General features: G+C 37.5%; 3 protein-coding genes and 1 pseudogene across 6 annotated transcripts; 1 reads left to right on the top strand and 3 right to left on the bottom strand.

The window, feature by feature from the left end:
- Positions 1–533: 533 nt before the first annotated feature.
- LOC125211373 (mRNA export factor GLE1) lies at positions 534–6,733 on the bottom strand. 4 transcript variants are annotated; one of them, XM_048111126.1, is made up of 15 exons: positions 6,594–6,733; positions 6,319–6,486; positions 6,099–6,254; positions 5,125–5,242; positions 4,730–4,878; positions 4,132–4,303; positions 3,805–4,000; positions 3,624–3,727; positions 2,965–3,035; positions 2,779–2,860; positions 2,614–2,694; positions 1,720–1,803; positions 1,298–1,429; positions 1,089–1,211; positions 534–995 (listed from the first exon to the last, which is right to left on the bottom strand). In XM_048111126.1, coding segments are annotated over exons 1-15 (1,869 nt in total). In that variant the 5' UTR covers positions 6,596–6,733; the 3' UTR covers positions 534–764. The 4 variants fall into 4 exon arrangements, with proteins under 4 accessions (XP_047967083.1, XP_047967085.1, XP_047967084.1 ...); XM_048111128.1 differs by having other exon boundaries at positions 3,624–3,724; XM_048111127.1 differs by having other exon boundaries at positions 3,805–3,997.
- A 3,153-nt stretch (positions 6,734–9,886) lies between these two features.
- On the top strand, positions 9,887–12,961 carry LOC125213968 (glycosyl hydrolase 5 family protein-like). Its single transcript, XM_048114793.1, has 3 exons — positions 9,887–10,316; positions 11,358–12,126; positions 12,239–12,961. Exons 1-3 carry the CDS (start codon positions 9,912–9,914, stop codon positions 12,736–12,738), a joined length of 1,674 nt encoding a protein of 557 aa, XP_047970750.1. The 5' UTR covers positions 9,887–9,911; the 3' UTR covers positions 12,739–12,961.
- Positions 12,962–13,104: 143 nt separating this feature from the next.
- On the bottom strand, positions 13,105–15,468 carry LOC125209890 (proteasome subunit beta type-7-A-like). Its single transcript, XM_048109464.1, is given in 10 exon segments — positions 13,105–13,335; positions 13,433–13,520; positions 13,617–13,715; positions 13,799–13,903; positions 13,994–14,063; positions 14,160–14,256; positions 14,363–14,504; positions 15,326–15,341; positions 15,343–15,382; positions 15,462–15,468. Coding segments are annotated over 10 exon segments (741 nt in total). The 3' UTR covers positions 13,105–13,258.
- Positions 15,469–16,325: 857 nt separating this feature from the next.
- LOC125209887 lies at positions 16,326–20,473 on the bottom strand (annotated as a pseudogene).
- Between the last annotated feature and the right edge of the window lie 2,224 nt (positions 20,474–22,697).

Raw genomic sequence — 22,697 nt, 5'->3', positions numbered from 1 at the left:
GTTTTACATACTAAATTACTAATCATTCTTTAATAATTTAGAAAAATATTAAAATTTTAAATTAAAGATTTATCTTTATAGATAAATTATTTCAGATTTATCTTTATGGATAAATTTAATATTCAAGCTATAATTTATAAATATATCTATATTTTAATTACTAAAGATAGTATATATAGTAAATATTGAGTTGACTTTGATTATTTTATTAGATAAGGAGTAGTATATTTTTGTTCAAGATTTTTAACTCATAGTATTTCTGCTTTTTAGACTTCTCATAATATTGAATTATGTGTATATGTATTGAATTTAAATTTAACTAAAGTGAAGATATTGATTGTGAAAATTTTATTTTGACATCCCTTGTTCATGTTGGTCCATTTCTAAAAAGCCATGTTTTTAATAGTGGGCAATTGTATGTTGTATTTACAAAATTCACAAGATTGTAGTCTACAATGACGAGGTTAACATTACTTTTGATTCTATTATTATGTTGTTCACTTTGTTGGTTTTGGAAGACACGTCCACCGAAATCCTCTGACTCAAACTACTTGTCTATAGATTTCAAACTTTTCACCTATGTTACAAAAACGTTAATATCTCTTCTCTTTGATAAATTAGGCAGAAAAACTGCACCCATAGAAGATACATATGTGGGCTTTTGTGTATAAAAGCAAACGCTCAAGGAATTTGCCTCGTTCAATCAACACCACCAGCTCAGCTAAAGACGAGCATAACGAGATCAAAACGTCGGTGCTGCAGCATCAGTACAGTTCATTTGAGTCCAAACGGTCTCTCAATTGCAATCCTTCGGGTTCTTTCTTGTACTGCTTTGACTCTATATAATTCCGAATCGACATCTTCACCTTGCTCACCTTGGCGCTCCTCGACTCCCCACCACCTTCTTGTAAAGCGTCCACAAAGTTGCGCCCAATAACACTCAATAGCTTCTCAAATTGATTTCTGTATCGGCAGTACATCCCGTATCCAGCCATCTGGGCACGCGACAAAGCCATCATGCATGTTACATATTAAGAGGAACTTAGAAGACTATTGCATATCATAAAATATCTGCAACGTTATCTTACCACAAGAAATGAGTCGAGGGCAATTGCAGTAAATAGATTCGATGGTATTGTATTCAAGAATCTTGCTAGCCACGTCCAACCTTCCTTCATCCCGTGCAGGTTCTGGCAGCCTCCGACTTCAGTCTGCGATAGCAAGACAGAATGTAAAACTAGTGTTCGGCGGCATATAGCAGCGAATAGCATAGTTCGTATTAGCATGAGCAACAAACCTGCACTAAAGCTCCATATAATTTCATATAAGAGCTCAACCTTTCTAAATACTCATCAAGGCCCTCAAGCTTGCCATCTACTTCCTTGTAACCGATAGCTTTGAAGTAATCATCTCTGGTTCCGAATGCTTCCTGAATCAACAACGGAAGGTTTTGATATTAATGCAAATATAAGCATCATCTGCATCAAAGATTAGAAAATGTAACGAGCAAGCACTGATACAAAATTGCAGACAAGAGAGCAATGGTTTTTGAGCATAAGAATCCATTCATGTTGTATGAGAATTTTGAAGAGTGAGGTAAAGTAAAGAATTTAAATAAAATGGAGTTCAATTTTAAATCACCAAACATGGCCAGGGAGCTAGAGGAGCAACGAGCATATACAGGAGAGTAGATACCCAGTGTCAAGTCAGAAAAATCACCTTTGAGTAACTTATGTGCTTTGGAACTGTGTAGATGCAAACTCTGTTCAACTCAGCAATGAGAATGTCCATGGCTAGTGGGATCTGTTTTCAGAAAGAACATGTGTCAAACTTCAGAGTGGAATGGACAGAAAACTATCTAAACCGTGCAAATTTATAGTAAAGATCACTCCCATCACCACTAAATCCATGAAATATTTAATAACTCACATATTGTACTATTTTGAAATTTCATCAAAGATGTAGAACAAGGTTAACCTAAATATATATATATATATATATATGACGAATGTTGTACACACTTATACACAGGTACTGTAATATTTCATTATAGAATTGTTTAATCCTATATATTCGAAAAGGAAAAGTTAGCAAGTACTTAAGCATCAATGGACACGCTTGAAAATTTTACATAACAAAGCCACATAAGAATCATTTATTGCTAATTTTTGACACTACAATCAATAACCAAAAAGTTAAATTATAGTAGTACTATTTAATATAAAAGCTTATATAGTGTGTGCTTCAGAAAAAAATCAAATTTGAGAAGTACCAACAAGATATAATTTGAGTTCAAGAGTATTCATCACTTCGTGTAAAATGCTGAGAGATTTGTATATAGTACTAAGAGTGAATAAGGAAAGACATGTAAAGGGAAAGTATGCTTGTTCTTTTTTCTGCAAATATTTTGAAGACAAATAATTATTAATACACCACTATGTGAATTTTTGAATGGTTCTGAGTAATGCTAGTCGTTATCTTATTTATCATCAGAAAACTGATAGTAATAAAGACTTTCATGTGAAAAGTGGATTTTTTACCTCTTGATACTGCAATAACAATTCAAATTATTAGTAGCAAGAGGAATATGAGATTATATTGATTCCGTTGTACCTTAGATGTCACAAGAACAACAACCCGACTGGAAGCAAATATTGCATTGGGGCTCCTTTGATTTGTGCAGTTGGAGACAATCTGAAATGATAATGTGCTCCGTAAGTATGAGTTATTCAAGAAGATAATCAGTAACAACTTCCTCTAAATTGAATAGTAAAACACCTTTTCTGCAAATAATTTTATACTGATGGGCTGAGGATATTGTGGACTACTCATCAGTTTCATTATTTCTTCTGCCCTTGTCCTGAATCAAAACAAGACCAGCATATCCAATGAATTTATGGATAAGAAAGTTTAAATATATTTTCGCATGACTGTAAATGGTACAAATGAACAACACAGCTTTACCTAATATTTTCTATGGTAGCCGAGATAGTTCTAATTAGTCGGCCTATAGTTCGCCCAAGGCTTTGATAATCCTGCAAACAACAAAAGACAACAAACAGAAGTTAAATGTACTGATAGATTTTGTGCTATTTGAAGGGAACTATGGCTAAACGTATGTGTGAAATCATGCATGCACATCACTTCCTAAATGAAGTGGGTTTCATAGTTCTGATACCAGCTTAGTTGTAGTATGATACAATACCATGCTTTTAAATGCAAATGTCACTATTAATAATATATAGTCGATACTACTGCCACTTTCCCAATCTTGGGCCCCCCAATATTGAAATTTTGGCTTTGCCTCTGGCTTCACCTCTGTCTGTGACCACCTAGATATTGCCCCCCCCCCCCCAACTATGTTCCAGCTTGAAGGGGGAGTTAAAACTAGATATATTTATATGGTACAAATTTTGATAATGATAAAGGGTCTATGATATCTGATTGCTAACCATCTACAATAGCACCATTTAGTTGATGTTATAATTGATAAATATATGAGATCAATTGACTTTGTTGACTAATGCTAAATGTCATTTTTTATAGATTTTGTTGTCAGCTAAAAGCAGAGATGCAGTTTCAAACTTAAAATCAGCTATGTAAAATGATATAATGATATATACCTGATTTAGAGGATTGATTTTTGTAGACAACTCTTCATAAATTTGTTGCCGTCTCTTTTCCACTTCAAGAGCATTTTGTGAAGCTCGAATTATGTTTTTTACTGCTAAAGAGAAGTTAATACAACATGAGAATCAATTCAGCAAGTTATTTATTCTTATTTGCAGAAAAGTAAACAGAAACCTGATTGTTGGGTTCCTTTCTTGACATCAAATGTAGAACTGGAGGGCCCAGGGGATTCCTTGGAATCTTTCCCTGCATTAGCAGCAGCATCTGAGGCTGAAGCTTGTTTGGCTGCAGCTTCTTCGGCAGCTTTTTTCTCAGCCTCTAGAGCCGCTACTTTATCCCTCTCAGCCTTTTCAGATTTTAGTCTGGCCTGCTATTACGCAATAGAACTCTGTTAAAACTAAATAACACATGAAGTACGTAGCAAATGATGGTAAGTAAGATATCAATGTGATGCTGTGGCAAAAGCATAAAGATGAACCAAATAACATGAACAAATAATACCTCCTCTTCTGCTTTGATCCTTTCTTGCCGTATTTTTTCTTCCTGGATTGCCTTTTCCCTTCTTTTAGCCTCCGCACGAGCCATATCATCTCTAATTCTTCTTTCTTCTAATTGGGAAATGTGCTCATGATCCCTCTGTACAACTGTCAAGTGATTATCCAGGTCTTCTGCCCTTTAATGAAGAAAGTGAAGAAAGTCAAACCACGATCCTATTAGTGACGAAGTCCAATAAAACAAAAACTGCCATTCTGAGAATATGAACATTGAATAAAAGTAAGACTTCTTTTAAAGAGGACAACTGGCTCTCCCTATTGGTATGGTTATCGATTATTCGATACAAGTTAGTTTTCAAGACACATGATCTCCTATTTTCATCTCCTGAAACTTACTGAGTCATCTTAAGATCTTCAAGTTAGTATGCCTACAGAAGAATAAACTGCAGTCCACCCTTTTTTTAGATGGTGAGGTTTAGTAATAACTATATTGGTAATACTTTATTCGAAACACTGCCATCGACATAAGAAACGAACCATACAAATTCAACAAGAACCCCCCATCAGTTTCATTGGAAATTGAGACACAAAATTAAATAACTTACAGTGTACGTTGATACTGCAAGTCCAAATTTCTCACCCTCTCCCGTTGTAGTTCTCTGTTTTTGTGAATTGTAGTTGTCAATGAAACAAATTTCTCATTTTCCTTGATCAGCTCAGTCTCGAGATTAGATATTTTGGATCTCACTGCCTCCTGCAGTGAAAATACAAAATTTAAGGAAAAGTTCGAATGTGGACTAACAGAGATTATCTCTAAGGCACTTTATAAGCTTTAATATAAATGAGGGAATCAATTTTGTCAATCCAGCACATAGAACACTTTAAATGAGAATCAGTAATTAGAGTTGAATTCACAAAGTCATTCCTTTGATCAATCAAATCACCAAATCAATCGCTAAGGTAGTTTTGGACCAACAATTCTAATAGAACTGCTACGCACCGTTACATTAAGCCGATGTTCATCCATTAGCTCATAGACCGCAGCTTCAGCTAATCCGGTTCTATCCATCAGTTGGTGGCATTGCATCCCAAGAGATACATCATCTTCAGAATCATCACTGCCAACAGAGAGAGAGAGAGCAACCATTTTAGTCAAGATTTTAAAACAAAAATTACAATTTTTACTGAATGACTGAAGTGTACAGAGCTAACAAAAGCATGTACAATTCTAATAACAAAGAATTCCGAGTCCCATTCTCGATACAAGCTTTTCCTTGTCTTGTGATGCAGGTACATTCCTTGTTTGTTGAATTATTGCCTAGTGTTCAAAGAGTTGATTCTGGAACTTAACTAAACTAAATCTGATCTAAAACTGAATAGAGTCCAGAAGATATGTTTGTTGGCAGTTTCAAGTCTCATTTACACTTCTTAGTTTTGGAATTAGACAAAGCCTCACCAAAGGGGAACGGTCTAGTGTAATCAGCAAAGCCAGATTATTCATCAAAACCCTTTTAGCGGAAGAAGAACATGGTTCTATTTCAAAGCATGGATGATATCATGATAAAAATGCATAACTATAAGCATATTCACCCGTAGTACATAAAACTCATAATTGAAAACTCTGGTACTTGTGATACTACCTTAATAATTCAGCAGTGCGTATCATGGCTTAAGACCTAAGAGCATATAACAATTCATTTACTATAATACCCATTGATTAAATATAAAACCATGTTCTACCAACACTCAAAAAGTAGAAGGATCGGATTCAGGAAACAAAAGCAATTCATCAGCGTGTTACTCTGTTCCGCACAGCTACTAATGCATCACCGTGACATGCAGTCAATGTCAAAAATAGTTTATAAACATGAAGTCCAGACGACATACTTATGTTAATGATAGCCAACGTCCCTAGTACTTTAAACATTCGCTATTCTTCAATCTCTCAGTATATAGTAAACAGCAATCACAAACCTCATATAAAGCTCATCACAGGCAAATCTCCTGCCTGACGCCACAAGTGAATTGTCAGCATCAGCCTCGCTATCACTATCAGCATCCGCATAGTCAGTCTCATAATCGGGCACGCGCATTACAAAGCCCCGTTTATCCTTCGAAGCTTTCAAATCTCTGTAAGATTTACGCGCACCGTAAAATACCACACAGAGATTAAAAAGTAAAATTGGAAGCATACCTAGGTTCATTTTTGGTAAAAGGAGAAGGAAAATCTAAATTTGAATTGAGCTTTTTTTCAATTGAATTAATCTCCGAAAGTAACTGGTCGAAACTCCAATCAGGCTGTGGATCAGCTGTGATCCCATTGACATTACGCGGACAAGGAAGCCCTAGTTCAATGAATCCCCTGATTTAACAAGGAAACAATGCTTTCAATTTTCCACCATGAATTCCCACAACAAAAGTAAAAACAAGCAATCACAAAATTACAAATTCAGAGAGATGTGAACTAACATGCTCGGCAACGGCGAAAGAGACGAATTTTCCAGCACAGAGAGTTGCGAGGGAAAGATTTGAGAGAGAGAGAGAGTCCAGAGAAGAGGGAAGAAAAGGTTTTAATTTGGACTTTTTTAAGTTTGAACTTTTAAAGATAGTTGTAATAGTGTGGTTAATTGGATGTAGTAGTAATTCTTATTGTATCGTAATGTTCGATTGAACTGCTTATTTAATAAGCTAAGTTGGTGCTATATGATTTGGGCTCTAACAAATCATTTTATCCTACGAATACATCTACATTTCTCCTAATAAAACATCAAGCCTTTGAATTCTAATAAAAATAATAATTGCATCCGTGTCAAGGGAATAGATTGATATAAATGGTTGAGTGTGATTAAAGGGCATCATGAAATAATTTTTATGTTCATAGTGGACTATATGTAAACTTGTCAACTCAGTTATCCCTCTCGTGATTTTGTTAAAGTGTAAATATCTAAAAGGTGCAAACTTCACAATATATAGACTATATTCACGTAGTTCAGTTCTTACAGATGATGTCTCTTTTGTATATTGTTGTAGTTGTTGTTTTATGATTATTCTATTTTACAAATTTTTTGTGCTATGTTGGTTTAGCTCTTTTCTAAACAATAGTAGTTCTTTTGAATATTTGTGATTTTATGAGAAATTGGGAATCCATATTTGGTTGCTTTTTGTGATTTACTTATTATTTCGGAACCGTGATTTGTGGGTGCAAATGCGAGTATTATACGTATAGGGATGTGATCAAATGAAAACTCTAAATATTGTACAAACTCAAAACTATGATTTGGACCATTGAAAAATGTCAACAGATCACAAAAAAGCATCAACAGGAAAATATCAACAGAATTTCAACGGTAGTCAATGATTGATGTTTTGTTGATATTGTGTTGGCATTAGAGCATCCGCAGCCGGTGCTCGTCCGTGCGTCCGTCCGTCCGTGCATTTGGACAGAGCTCGTCCGTCCGTGCCGCTGAGCAGCAATACGTGGCGTCTTCTTATTGGCCAACGGCATTAACGTTGACAAATTCGATTTTTATTTTTTATTTTTTAAAAAATTCATAAATAATTCAAAATAATACCAAAAAATAAAAAAAAAATTTGGATTCCCAAAAAAATAGAGCCGTTTATAGACGTTTTTTTTTTATTTTTGTGAATTTTTTTTAATCCCAAAATCATCTATAAATACACACATTAATCATCCATTTTTAACATCAAATTATCTCTAATTCATACTTTTTCATACTTTTTAATTTTATGGATTTTAATTACGTAATTTTTAATTTTTAGGATTTTAGTTATGTATTTTTTAATTTTTAGGATTTGAATTATGTAATTTTTAATTATTTTATAATTTGTAATAGTACTCCGGATATTTTTAATGCATTTTAATATTGTGAAAATGTTTTTATATAAATTGAATAATAGAATGGTGGGACCCCTTGAGCTTGTCCTTAGCTAAGAGCACGGATGTGGGTGTTGTGCTCTTAGCTAAGGACAAGCAGTAAAAGTAGGTCCGGGCCCACTTCCGTGCTCTTAGCTAAGAGCACGGATGGGGATGCTCTTAGAATCTTGAAATTTTACACTGTGTTGATATTGTATTAAAACTATGTTGAAACTGTGTTGAAGAGCTTTGAGTTTATACAATATATAAGTTTGTATTTTATCACTGCCTCGTACATATAATTACATAAGTTTTCTCGGGCGAACCTAATTTCAAATAGCCCATTAAGTCAACCGTAATACCAAAAAGCCCATTAGGCAGCTAATCCAACCATGTTCAAATCTACAAGGCTAAAGTACTTTATACAAAAAAATAATTAAATATTTTATTTACATTCTAAATAACTAAGAGGTTATTTTGGTTGGCGGGGATGAAAAAGGAAAGTGTTTTATATTCAGTGGAAATGACGGAGTAGTAAATTAATACTATTACCTCAGTTTGGTTTTAACTATATAGCTCGTCTGTGATACTGGTACAACTTTGAGAGATCTAAATTCATCTTTGATCTTTAGTCGCATCTTTATTCAAATTATATGTTTTTTTTCCTCTTTGATCTTTAGTCGCATCTTTTATGTGTATATATTATTATACTTAACTCATACTCTTTGAACATTAGTTGCACATTTCTTTTTTGCCATTTGTTTTATTTAATTTTATTCCACTCATATCAAAAATTAAAATTGCATAAAATTGTTTGCCGAATATGAAATGTTTCATTCAAAGTACGTTGAGAGAAGTACATTTTTTTTTTGTAATTGTTTATAATATTTTTAATTATTTATAATATTATGAATACTTATTTTAATTAACACATATTCTTAACTATAATCATCATTATATTTTCTTTATCCTCTTTTTATTTTATTCTACTTATGTTAGAATTTCTCTTCATTATTTGAAAGTCTTATGTCCGTGCATAGCACGGGTGATAATATTAATTTTAGAAAACTCTGAAGATATTTGGTGTTTTAAGCTTCTTTAAGCCTTTATTTAGTAGTTTACCATTTTTGGCAAGCCCGATAAAAGATGCACAAAACCATCCTCATCATATCTGTATAATCTAATTGTCAATAAATATTTCCAAACTCATTGCATGACTGTCCTTGTCAGTAAGTGATGTGTGTGTTTTTTGGGCCTTTGGATTGAAGTAACAATTACTCAATCAGATAATGGTTTTATGAATGCAACATGTGGATTGAATATTGCCTTGCAAGTCTGCCAAGAATAAAGATACACACTATTCCTTTAAACCCAAGTGATATATGTATAATACTAGTAAAAATCCATTGATGGATGTTCTCCGGTAAATAGTTCTTTTTGAGCAAACAAGTTGGATACGCAGTAAAACTGCTAATTTAGGGAGCCAAGATCTAACTTTTTCTTAGGATCAATCGAGTTTTCCTTAATCTACATAATTTTTTTGGAATAAGAAAACGATCGGGACTTCTTTGCTTTATTTTTAACCTACGTCGTGAAACCACAAGTAAGAGAAAACCTCTCCCTCATGTGTTCGTTCACTTCAGATTGAACATTATGTTCTCTCAATGAGTCTTTCCAAAATTATGTTTTGGATCCGCTACTGATAATAACAGACGCAAATAAAAAAGAAAATGTCAAACTATTAAAAAAAAAGAAATATCATTATAGATGATAAAGGCATTAGGTATAGTAGGATAACACTTTTAAAATGTGACAATAACTTTATACACAATCTTAATTCAACACACTATTTAATATTTATTCATCCAACCACTATATAAACAACAACACACACACTCACACAACAACCAAACATGGTGAGTTTGTTCTATTATTTCTTCCTCTTTCCCTTACTAGCCGTATCCACCACCACCTCCTCCTCCGCGGCGGCCCTGCCACTATCCACCGAGTCACGGTGGATAGTGGACCAATCAGGCCACCGCACGAAGCTGGCGTGCGTGAACTGGCCGTCGCATCTGGAGGTGATGGTGGCGGAGGGGCTGAGCAAGAAGCCGGCGGAGCAGATATCATCGGAGATTATCGACTTAGGATTCAACTGCGTTAGGCTAACTTGGCCACTCTTCTTGTTCACAAATGACACATTGGCTTCTCTTACAGTCAGACAATCTTTCAAGAACCTCGGACTCTTCGAAGCCATCGCAGGTTTACAAATCAACAATCCTTCCATCATTGATCTCTCTCTCATCAATGCTTACAAGGTAAAAATTGTTTGCTTTTATTTATTTATTCCATTTCATTATGTTTGTGTTTGATTGGTTTTTGACTTTAATATATATGGGGACAGCCTTATCATCAAGTAGAGCAAGAAAGTGCCAAATAAATTGCTAGAGTATTTATTTATTTATTTCAATAATATTATGGCATGACTTTACTCCTTCACCACACCATCTTTTCACTAAAGTTTAGCCACTATATTAGGGAAAATCTGGTTTTAGTTTATTGAAGGGGTATTTATATGTTAAGCTAACTCAACTACTTCATTATTTTTAGCATAAATAATTGTAGGGTATAGGTCATGCATTTATTGTTAGGAGTCATGAGCACAACCATCTAAATTATCTTTTGTTATTTGGTTTGTATTGTGGATATTAAAATAGACTTGACTTCACTTTGCATCATGGTAAGGCAAGATATTATAATTTGGGGTATTAAAATAGATTTTATTCCCTTTCAAATATAATTGTCTGTTTACCTTGCTTAAAACATAAATTTAAGGCAATTTGGCAAAAAAAAATTCATGAATTTTGTTTAAAATTTGGTATGTCCCACAATTTTCAAAATCATCTGTAAAAACAACAAATTTTTAATATTTTTCTTAATTTTCTCATAAACAAAATACTCTAATTGTCTATTTATAATATATTGTTGATATTGCGCATAATTTTTAAATTGATGACATGCATAAATTATGTACCAAGTCTATTCAGAAAAATGATAAAATTCGCTACTAAATCTCGTCAATGTGGAATTTTTTAATGTTGCATTGATACAATTTCATCGATATTAGATCTCATGGGAGGGGTAAAAAAGTTAAAATTCATAATTTTACGACAATTGTTACTGAACAGAATTTGATGGAGTACAATTTTTCAGAAGTTCGCAAACATAGGCACAAACTTTTTTAGTTGATTAATTAAATGAGATCAAACTTTTGAGATGAATTTAGGATTTAAATTCGATGAGTTTAATTAAAAGCTCAAATGATAAATATTCATTTAGTAACCAATATCATATCTCAGGCAGTGGTGGGCAGTCTTGCTAAGAAAAATGTGATGATAATCCTAGACAACCACACAAGTAAGCCTGGTTGGTGCTGCAGCAATTTTGATGGTAATGGTTTCTTTGGAGATGTGTATTTCAACCCGGACCTCTGGATCAAGGGCCTAACCCGGGTCGCCACCATCTTCAACGACACCCCAAATGTCGTCGCCATGAGCTTGAGGAACGAGCTCCGCGGCTCTCGACAAAACGTCGATGACTGGTACAGGTACATGCAGAAAGGAGCAGAAGCAGTGCACGCAGCAAACCCGAATGTTCTAGTCATTCTATCCGGGCTGAACTACGACAGGGACCTCTCGTTTCTTCTCAAGAAGCCCGTCAGCCTGAGTTTCTCGAATAAGCTGGTGTTTGAGCTGCACTGGTATGGCTTCTCGGATGGGGAGGCGTGGGAGAATGGGAACTTGAACCAAGTGTGTGGGGCACGGGTGGGTGAGACGATGAGGAAGGCGGGTTTCCTTCTGGACCAAGGCTACCCCTTGTTCCTGAGTGAGTTCGGCGTTGACATGAGGGGCACTAATGTCAATGACAATAGGTACTTGAACTGCTTCATGGGATGGGCAGCTGAACTGGATTTGGATTGGGCACTATGGGTTCTCACAGGTAGTTACTACTTGAGAGAAGGGGTAGTCGGATTCGACGAAACTTACGGAGTTTACAACTGGAATTGGTGTGGTGTCAGAAATCAAACCATTCTCCACAAGATATCAGCTCTCCAGTATCCATTTAAAGGTAACATCATACATTCATATATCTGTCAATTTCTAAGAATTCTGAGTTCAGTAGCATCACATACCTGCTTAATCCAGCAATTGAGCTTCGTCATTCGTGTTGAAAACTGCAGGGCCGGGCTATTCAGAAGCGCGTCTCCACCAAGTGATTTTCCATCCTATGACGGGGCTGTGTGTGAAGAGGCTGTCGTTGGTGGATCCCCTCGTCTTAGGTCCATGCTCTGAGGCCGAATCGTGGACCTACACTCCCCAGAAAACCCTGACGATAAAAGGAACATATTTCTGCCTTCAAGCAGACAAGTTAGGGAAACCTGCAAAACTCGGGGTAATATGCAGTTATGCCAGTTCAAAATGGGAAGCTATCTCAGACTCTAAGATGCATCTATCCTCGAAACTAAAAGATGGTTACGATGTATGCTTGGACATTGACTCGGACAACAACATAGTCACAAATAACTGCAAATGCTTGGATAAAAACAGCAGGTGTGATCCAGGGAGTCAATGGTTCAAGATCATAGACAGCACCAGATGTGGAGCTGATAATAGCTTACCGGAGATCAGCTCGATTGTGAAGCTTATATCAAAGAATCTTCTAGCAAGTTTCAGCTTATGAACAAATCAAACGACATCCATGAAACATCCAGACATGTTATAGAGATAACAAACTGACAGAGGATGATGATGCTTCGCCCGTAGCAAGAAACTAATAATGAACTCACATACCACAAATACCTTACATTCTTACTTATTGTATGATTGCCAGATTGCAATCACAAATAACTGCGGCTCCACAGAGCACCTTTCGATTATAATATAACCCTGATTTTCTTTCTGCATTATACTGGTACATCTACTGTGGTTATTTATCTTGCACACACTCAAACTTTATCAAATTCCATAAGGAGGTTAGTGCAGCGAATTAATGATTCGTTATCTATCCATCATATGGCTACACAGAAAGAAAGGGGGAGAGAGGGAATCACTGTAAACTGCAGATATTATAATCTCAAACAAACTGCAACAGGATAAAGTTCTGAAGATAATGAAATTTAAGGCACTGAGGCTAAACAACAGACTAGTTAATGATAAACCAGGAATGTTCCCAAGAAGCATGACATATTTCAACAACACACTCATTCTTCCATAGCATCTCCCCCTTCAATCACTTCCACCACCTCTCTCAATGGTGTGATCTTTGTCATCAACACCTCTGCAGATATATTGGAAATAAAAATGAGAATGGAAATAAAATAAAATTGAAGCCATCAAGCACGAAACATGCAATATATTTTCCCAATGATGCTCACCAGTCTTCTTGGAAAAAGAGTATCCCTTCTGACTGACATACGTGCGCGGGTTTGGCAACATATAATTTCTCAAGTACTCTCGGTTCCCCTAAAAGAAAAGGTGGTATGGAGACAAGTTTATCACAAGCAACCAATGATATCTATGAGAAGATAGGAAGAAAAAATCATAAATTTTAACTCAAACCTTTGTTATGACGCAGACATCTACATTGCTTCCACTTCCCAGATCATTGAATATTCCAGAGCTAATTGCTTCAGCGACTAATTTTACTCCTTCATCTCTCTGCAAAAGCACCTTGCAACCTCAACTCAAGGTTTCCACATATTAAGAGTTTGAATGCTCTATAAAAGGCCTAAGGAACTTACAGTGAGCCCTTCACGGTATTTCGATTCAAAAATAGCCATTGCAGCAAGGGATCCAGAACCCATAGTGGCAAATGGTAGAGTATCTGTAGAACCATGTGGATAAATCTGGGATAGCCTCCTTCCATGTTAGACCTCCCGAAAAAAAGAAAAAGAAAAAGAAACAGAAAGCAATATCTTCAGGCCAAAGTAACTCACGGTATGCAAGTGAGGACCAGTCACGTCCACTCCACCAAGCACCAAGGCAGCCGATACGTGTCCTTGATAACTGATTCATATATAAATCAATGAACTTCCCATATAACATACTTTACATACAAGTAATAATGACACTATAAAGTAGGTTTGGGACAAAAGTTTGCACCTAAAAAGATGAGACTTCAGAAGAGTCAGAGCAGTCACAACCCTGGAGTCACGGCCAGTATGAAATCGGTGCAGCTTCAGCTGAGAGCTAACCATGTCTAGAGGTCAAAACAAAAGGACAGTAATGAGTTGGTCGTATACTGAAGGCATTAGCAAGAGTCAGATAAACTAGACAACATGAGATGATATCTAATAAATTTATACCTGTAACAGCTTCTGTATCAGCAGCCGTACCAGCTCCACAACAATAAATATTTGGGGCCATATAATGGATCTTCTCACAATTCTTATCAGCAACAATGGGGCCTTCGGTAGCTCGTGTGTCAGCTCCAAGAATGACACCGTCCTTAAGCATATAAACATTGTCAATGATAACATATTCAAGCAAATAACACACACATTCCTTGACTTTAATAACAACAAGGACCAGCTAAGTACTAAGTATATATACACTCCTATTCAATAGATGCACGTAGATAAGGTTGCAGAAAAAACTTTAGCTTAGTTACTTTAAGTGCAGATATCCTGATATAGGGTAAAACTTTTTTCAATTTCATAAACAACTGTTTGGAGAGTCTAATGAAACAAATGGATTACGACTGGTGATCTTATCATCTTATAAATATCAAAAACTTGACTTAACTAATTTAGCTCCATGGCTCTATAATTAATGAAGTAGTTCTGAAGCATTAGATTCAACCCAATTTTAGAAAAAAAAGGCTGACATGATTCTATTTAAGCTAATTTCTTTTCATGGAATTCGATATAATTTGGGGGGAAAAGTTGCCCCGGGGGAAAACTCAATTCAATCAAAATATCAGAAGTAAAAATTCCCCGAAAAATTTTAATAAATAAAATGCAACAACCCCCTCTAGGGTACCAAAAAAACTCCCCCAAAAAATTATTTACATTTTTTTCCAAAAAACATACATTCCCAAATTTTTCCCTCTCAAGTCACTAACAAAGCCCTCGAATCACAAAAAATGAATGGATCCCAAAACAGTACATAATCACAGTTTCCACGCAATCACGAATGAAAAAAAGGGGAAAAGGGGAAAAAAGAAAATTTATGAAAATTGAGCAAGCACAAATCCCAAATTTAAATTCGAATTAACAAAAAATTTTCCCAAATCGAAATATTAAAAAAAGGTCTATGATCAAATGTACCTGGAAAACCAACCCCAATCGTGGTTCCGGTCTTCAGATACGGGGTGGCTTCAAACCCTTTTGCACAACATCTCGTTTCTCTTTCACAAACCGAAAAAAAAAACCTCCCTTTTTGCGGGAAACCTTCCCCCCAAACTCGTCATCGCAAATTTTCCGTTGTTCAAAACTAAGAGGGGTTTTTGGAGAAAAATAAAAGGAGGTGTGTAGATTCAGAAAAAAAGGGGTGGGATAAATGGAGGGGTTTTTTGGGGAAAAAGAAAGGGGTGCAGTCGTACCGGGTCGGGTTATTTCTCTTCCGGGTTTGGGTTTCAACCGGTTTGGATTCGAAAGATTGAGCGGATATACCGAAAATACCCTCAAGTATTAATGTTGACTTTTTATCTCGTATTCAACAAAACACTTCAATAGAATTTGTAGATCTACCTCGATTCCTCAAATTTTAGCACTGCCCAATTGAGCCTTAGCAAACGTAATGAAAGTGTGTTGAAAAAGTTGTGGGATGTGGTCCTACTTTTAGCTATTAGTTTTATTTTATACTCTCTAATAAAATGTGAGGGGAATGAATTATGAATATGAGGTCCATTACAAAAAATGGTAAAAGTGAAGTGTGTCAAACTTTCGGGGACAGACCGAAATGGTAAATGTGTTAAAATTTGGGGACGAAGGTATAATTGAAATTTTGTGGCAATTGAATCTACTCATATTATTGTACTCTAGTTTACTTGTAAATAGAGGTTCGAGTTACCATAGCAAGAAAATGAGAAAAATATAATGTCAAATTTAGTACTTATATTGCTCCACATTTGCATGTCCAGTATATATGAGAAACATAAATGTTGTTAACCATCAAACAAAGATATAGTTGTGACTTGTGCTTGAATCTACACTAACACACTAACTCATTTGAATGCTAATTCACACAAAAAAACTCTCTACTTTGTTGGAAGTTGATGGTAAAAAAGTAGAAATTACATTGATATATATCACAAGAGTTATGTTTCTACCTAGAATGTCCATGCTGTAAGTTGATAAGTGAATAATAAGAACCCTTTGGCCCGTATTCGAGAAGTTGAGTATGTGATCCTTTCTCGACAACCTTCCCATTCACGATCACCGCAATGCGTCGCCTTGGTATAGTCGACAAACGGTGTGCCACAACCACGCATGTCCTTCCAACCATCATCCTCTCTAACGCCTCTTGGACCAACTTCTCTCGACGCTGTCTAGAGCGCTCGTCCTCGTCAGGAGAAGGATTGACGGATTCTTGAGGGTTGCCCTAGCAAGCATCCCCGTTCATCCCCGACGTTGGGTTCCTCTTTCTCCACAATATGTCCGATATCCGTCTTTCAACGAACCGCACGTAGCATAACATAACATCACATCACATCACATAACATAACATAAAAACAAACAATAATTACATGTTGCAGCCATATATATACCTTATGAATTCATGAGCATTAGCCGTCATTGCGGCTTTCGACTTCATTCGGTTGCATCGTTGTTTCGTACTATGTTTTCATGTATGGTTCCGCAAAAGAGTTGGCTCTACGACTCACTAGTGCAATGTGGGATCTTAAGTTTCTCAAGTTGTAGCTCTTAATGTCTTTGTCATCTACAACCACTGTCCCTTTTATCGGATCGTGAATCTCTCATCAGCAATGACAGTTGATTTCCCGAGCCACTCGTCCGACTATCGCCATTGTTTTGCCACGTCAATCTTGAGAGTCAGCCCCGGAAGATCATCGCTCGAGGTCTAGACGGATACGAAAAGTAGACGCGATTCAACTCAATTTGCCCTTTTAACGCTCTTCCACCTTGAAACCAATGTCGGCTCTATCACACTCCTTTGTCTAAAATGGCAAAAACAGATTCTACGCACGATCTGCCTTTTGCCAAATCGATGACATGCTCCCCTGTGCCAATGTTCTTCCGGTGCTCATCAAGATGAAGAAAACTTGAAATAGATGTTTCGAGCTAACTTGTCCATTGTTCATCGGCCGCCCTCCAGGTACCGGTATGTCAAAGTTAGGCGTTGGTTAGAAATGGATACGAACAAGCGCATCCGGAAAACCATGAGTAGCTTTATGCTCTCCTTCCTTGGCCCTTTTAGCGCAGCTACAAAGGTCGAGGATCTTCGTCTGAAAGAACGCAGGTGTGTCCCTATGGTTCACCACCTTGCCTCACTGCGAGTTGGCTTCCTTCATTCTGCGCCTTTTGCGCCATCACGGACATTCGTTTCATCATGATGTTTTTCGAGTAGAAGCTCGCGATGATCAATGGTTGTATGGATATCACCACAATGGAAACTCTCCATGTTAGAACAAGTGCAAGAATGAATGCCACGAAGCCGGTGATGACTTGAACCAATGAAGCGCGGTCGCCACTGGCATCGCACGACGTTGGCCTCTGTTTGCTAGCCTCGCGCATCTTGCGCGCCTGTTCTCCTCCATGTCGAACCACCCTATCTCTAAGGTTAGTATGGTTTCGAGAACCTTTTCTCGGATCCTCTTGGTTAACCTCTCTCCCATGACGCGAAGTTGTAATGTTGCACCACGTTGGCGAAGAAGGCCGCCACTGCTATGCTTGTGAAGATGATGCAATAAAAAGAGACTTGATTTTATCTTTGATTTGTCGTCGTTGAAGAATACGGATACAACCGATCCCAAGCGATAGAGCGTTAAGCGGCGCACTTGCTCCGAATGTGCATGCTCCGATGCACCCAGCGGGCTCTCTTCCACTCGGGGCATTCATACGGACCCGTCGCCATCGTGACAACCTCGGAGTGGATAAGGTAGTCGTTTCTTCATCACTCTCATCGTATGAGATCATGTTGATTGAGGGGACAAAGCTCATGGATAAAGTCGGCTAAAGGGTGAGCCAGGGCTTGACACGACGTTGTAAGGTGTCCTCGGTGTGATCCTCCCAAGTGTTGTTTTCTTGTGGTTTCGTCCCTCGTACGTACGAGATGGTGCCTCTGTGCATTTCCACCATCTTAGAGTATGCTCCGTTCGTTTTCGCATAAGTCCTGTCGGTGAGCCATATTCAATGACCTTCCCCGACCAATCACCACGATCATATTAGCAGACGGACCGTGGTGAGACGATGAGCTATCACAATGGTGGTTCTCCCCGGGAAGCCTGGTCGATGGCATCCTGCACAACTCTCTCGTACGCATATCTAGAGCACTCGTGGCTTCGTCGAGCAACATAATTTTAGGTTCTTTGATCAACCCCCTAGCTATCGCGATCCTCGCTTCGCCCCACCCGATAACCGGAATCCAAACCCCCCCACCCGATGCATTATCCATAACAAAAAATTATTAGCAAATGAAACAAATAAATATTCACATCAGTGTAAAGAGAAAATTGCAACCACTTTATAAGTTGCATGCTACTTTATCACCTACCCGAGCCGTATCCTCCCTGGTAGCTTGATGATGAAATCATGCGCGTTTGGCGGCTTTAGCACGTCCACAATCTGTTCCATGGAGCGTTCTCTTTCCCGAACAAGATGTTCTCCTTGATGGACGTGGCAAATAGAATCGGCTCTTGATTGACAAGCCCCATTGTGATCTCGCCATTTGAGCTTGAGGTTCTTGATTCCGTATCCATCGAGCAATATGTCTCCTTTGATTGGATCATAAACCGTTCGAGCAAGGACACAACAAGTCGTTTTTCCCGAACCACTTCTCCCACAGGCCAACGGTGTTCCCTTTACTTTGAGATTGAATCCTCGAAGAATCGGTGTCTCCATTCTTGAAGGATAGCTAAAGTGCACCTCCTTGAACTCGATTTCTCCATGGACATACGACAACACTTTCCCTCTATCATCATTTGAGTCATACCGGAACACGATCGATCATTTCAAAGATTTCGTGGCACATTAAAGCCTCCACAATGAATGAGAGGTTAGGAAGCGCTCATACACGACCCAAGCATGAGCATTGACAAATGAAACAATAAAATATTTTTTATCTCGCTTAATGTAAATAGAGAACCGAAATCACTATGTAAAGAGGTCTCAGCTCCTCCAAGGGCGACACAAGCCGCTATGAAGACTCGACCACCGTTTCGCCTCTTTCAACGACGAGAACGCTCCCGCCAAGATTCAAATGCCCAAGTTGCGAAAACCGTCCCCATGCTTCCTATCATCGCCCATGCCAAGCCTTGCTTTATGCCGAGCTTCGTGGTTTCTAGAAGAGCTGCAATCTTTCGAGCGTCGGGATTCGCCACGTAGAGTAAACAGTCCGGATTGATGATACACATTGCTCGACTATACCACCCGCAACACCGTACGCATCTTTGCTCTTAGCTCCGATGCCCATCATTAGTTTCCCCGAACCCCACCCCCGGGGGCGATGAAGCATATGGCACATGGGAGAGAAGCCAACGCTAGGCGCCACGAGAGAAGGAGCGACAATCATCCGAATACGAATGCGGAGAGATCAACCGAGACAGTTTGGTATCCGAATCAACATAAGTAACATGTTACGAACTAAACAAAAGAACTCATCCCAAAACACCAATCTAACCAAACCAAACCAAACCAAACCAAACCTTCTCGCCTATGACACCTTGGATCAAATGTGTCTGCAGAGATGCTTGAAACGACTTCAAAGGTGGCGGAAGAACCACCCGGTTGTCGAAGAAACCGACATCTTGTCTCAACACCGATCTCGATACTCCATTCGTATGCGCGACGTACTGCCTCTCCGCCGTTCTCGTCCAACACACCCTTCGCAAGAGCAATCATTAACCCATCGAGACGACCCAAACATGAGAACTCATACCAAAAGACTAGCACGGTCAGGATCGAGTACATAGTCGTACCCGAAACCGGAGACTCCAACTCCAAGAGCGACGTAGGCAGCCGCAGGGGAAAACTACAAAAATGATCAGATTGTAGTGATGAGAGAAGCGTGTGAGAACGATGAGCTACGTTAAGTTGAGAGTGAAATCCAGACCTTGTCGACGACGTCGTTGGTGATGGTGTGGTTGGCCGTGGCGTAGTCGTCGATGACGCCGCTGAGAATGAACATGTTGAGTGGAGACATGAGGCCGTCGCGATGCATCCCAAGGTTCCGACCAACATCAGCAGCTTGTCTACGCCGTCAGCATACCGGAAAACCCCCCCTTTTTTGCCCATTTTTCACTTTATCTGTGTTTTACTAATGAAAAAAATTGCTCATAGATATCACCAATTATTTATTCATGAATGCAAGACTACAGACAGCCCGGGGTCTTCATTTAGTTATTTTGGCATTTAGTGTTGTTTTGATGTACATGAAATAGCGACATTGTTTGTTAGAGAAAAGATGGAATCTTTGTGAAATAACAAAGTTGAAGTTTCTTTTAAGTGATAGAATCATCTGTTTGTCTTAAGTGAAGATAAGGGGATCAAAAAAATAATTTATGATGCATGTTCAATGAATTAAGACTTGTCTTCTTTATTGTTAGTTTTTTTTTCAGATAAATGATTCTTTCATCTTTTATGTTGAGTTTAACTTAATAATGTCAGACATTTTCTTTCAAATCTTTTTTAAATTTTTTTTTTTGAATAAAAAAATTTGGGAAAAATATTCAATTATTTCAAAGGTTTCTTATTTGTTGTTATGCTATTGTTGAAAGTATATGGCCAATAGCTGCCCTAATAGAAAACATGTATCATGATCATCCAATTAATTTCCCATTCAAAAATTGGAAAAATTGATATGAATGAAACTGAATCCTATTGTATTTGAATAAATTAAGTTATATCTACTAACTAAAGTGTAAAATATAATTTGATTCTTCTAATAAACATTTTCTAATATCTCCAATTTAATCGAAAGTTTTCCAACTATCAAAGAAAATAATATAATTATATAACATTTTTATACATTTTTAAACTATTTTGAGTCTCTATAATTGTTCAATTAAAAAAAAATCAAGATCTCCAAATACCTGTTTTTTCTATCTCACTAATCCATCTAGTGGAGGAAAAAACAACTTTCAGGCATGTAACTTTCTGAAATATTCACACACAGTGTATATGGTTGAAAAAGTAAAAAATAAATAAAATTAAGTAAATGGTAACTACTTCGAAATTACTCATTGAGGTTAATAATTTAGTGATTGTAACAATTGGCATTGTTAAGCTCACTACAAACATTGTAGTTACGCACATATACACTTCTTTCCCATTTACAGATATGAATGGGGGCTGCTGCTGCTAGGATAAACCCATTCCTACCCTCTGCTTAGATTGATATGCAAAATTCGGCAGAGGAGCAGCACCTCCTCGGCTGGTAACTCACACGCTGCCCAAATATGTCAGGGATTCCGTCCCACTTGTGTTTCTCCCTAGCTTCCCAGTACCCTCCAGTGTATCGGTAAAAACCCCTCCTCGTTTCGCAAACCATCTTGGTTTCCACCCTTATCCTGCAACCTCCTTGCCTGCACCAAAAACTCTTGCATCAGATCTACGATGAACATAGTCGTAAATGTGGGATGACTTCACCACAAAAGCAGATTAATGTGACCCATAAGTGTCAGTGATTTAATAATACAAAAGTTACAAGGATTGAATCTCATGTAAGAAAAGAGACAAATAATTTCTAGATTCAGCAAGGCAGACATGAATACTGTAGAAGAGAATCAATTTTCGAAAAAAGACCAGAAAAGTAAGAATAAATACGAAAAAAAAAAAAAAAGCAACATGTTTCACCAGAGAGTACAATTATTTTCCAGACAGCTCTTGCATGAAAAAGTACATGTCCAATAATGCCGGAAAAAAAGTTACGCACCTGTCTCTGTAACTGTTCAAGCCTCAGCTTCTCAGCATTTGCCAGCTCATATTCTCCATTCTCCAAATGCCTCTGGTCGGGTCTCAATCTAGAGTCGGTTAGGCGCTGTCCCGTAACCCAGGTGTCAATTCGTTTAAAGATATCGCAAATGGTGTGAGATCATATCTTGTCTTGGTAACAGTTTTATCTCTTTCCCATAGCAAAAAAAGCTTCTGTCATAGGGTCATATCCCTTTGGCTTTGTGCTTGGATCTCCCCTCACATAATACATTGCTTCATCCCACTTCCCTATCAAAACCGCAACTTTCTCCCCAGTCCTATTGTCTTGCACGATTCCATGAACCTATATTTTGACAAAATAATGTGACAGGAAATCAGAGAGAGAAAAAACAAAAATTTGGTAAAATTGTATGGGACAGTGTAGATGAGATTCTTATCACAAATTTTCACCACTATATGGTAAATTAAGGTATTTGCCATCTAGAATCTCTAAGTATTCATTTTTCATGCCTATTGCAAATTTGGGTTTTAGTTAACTGGTTTGAAGATTGAAAATCACCTGATGTGGGGTTTCCCGGGCTATAAT

The sequence above is a fragment of the Salvia hispanica genome, chromosome 3 (genome assembly GCF_023119035.1).
Source record: "Salvia hispanica cultivar TCC Black 2014 chromosome 3, UniMelb_Shisp_WGS_1.0, whole genome shotgun sequence".
NCBI classification, from domain to species: Eukaryota; Viridiplantae; Streptophyta; class Magnoliopsida; order Lamiales; family Lamiaceae; genus Salvia; species Salvia hispanica.
This window is presented reverse-complemented; position numbering and strand designations above follow the sequence as displayed.

What these genes read in the sequence shown, in the direction of transcription:
- LOC125211373 (XM_048111126.1), bottom strand. An exon ending in GAAAGGAACCCAACAATCAG is followed by an intron (nt 3,728 to 3,804) that starts GTTTCTGTTTAC and finishes ACTTCTCTTTAG; the next exon opens with CAGTAAAAAACATAATTCGA. An exon ending in CCCTCGACTCATTTCTTGTG is followed by an intron (nt 996 to 1,088) that starts GTAAGATAACGT and finishes TCGCGTGCCCAG; the next exon opens with ATGGCTGGATACGGGATGTA.
- LOC125213968 (XM_048114793.1), top strand. Translation starts at nt 9,912, where the DNA reads ATGGTGAGTTTGTTCTATTATTTCTTCCTCTTTCCCTTACTAGCCGTA. An exon ending in CTCTCATCAATGCTTACAAG is followed by an intron (nt 10,317 to 11,357) that starts GTAAAAATTGTT and finishes ATCATATCTCAG; the next exon opens with GCAGTGGTGGGCAGTCTTGC. An exon ending in TCTCCAGTATCCATTTAAAG is followed by an intron (nt 12,127 to 12,238) that starts GTAACATCATAC and finishes TGAAAACTGCAG; the next exon opens with GGCCGGGCTATTCAGAAGCG.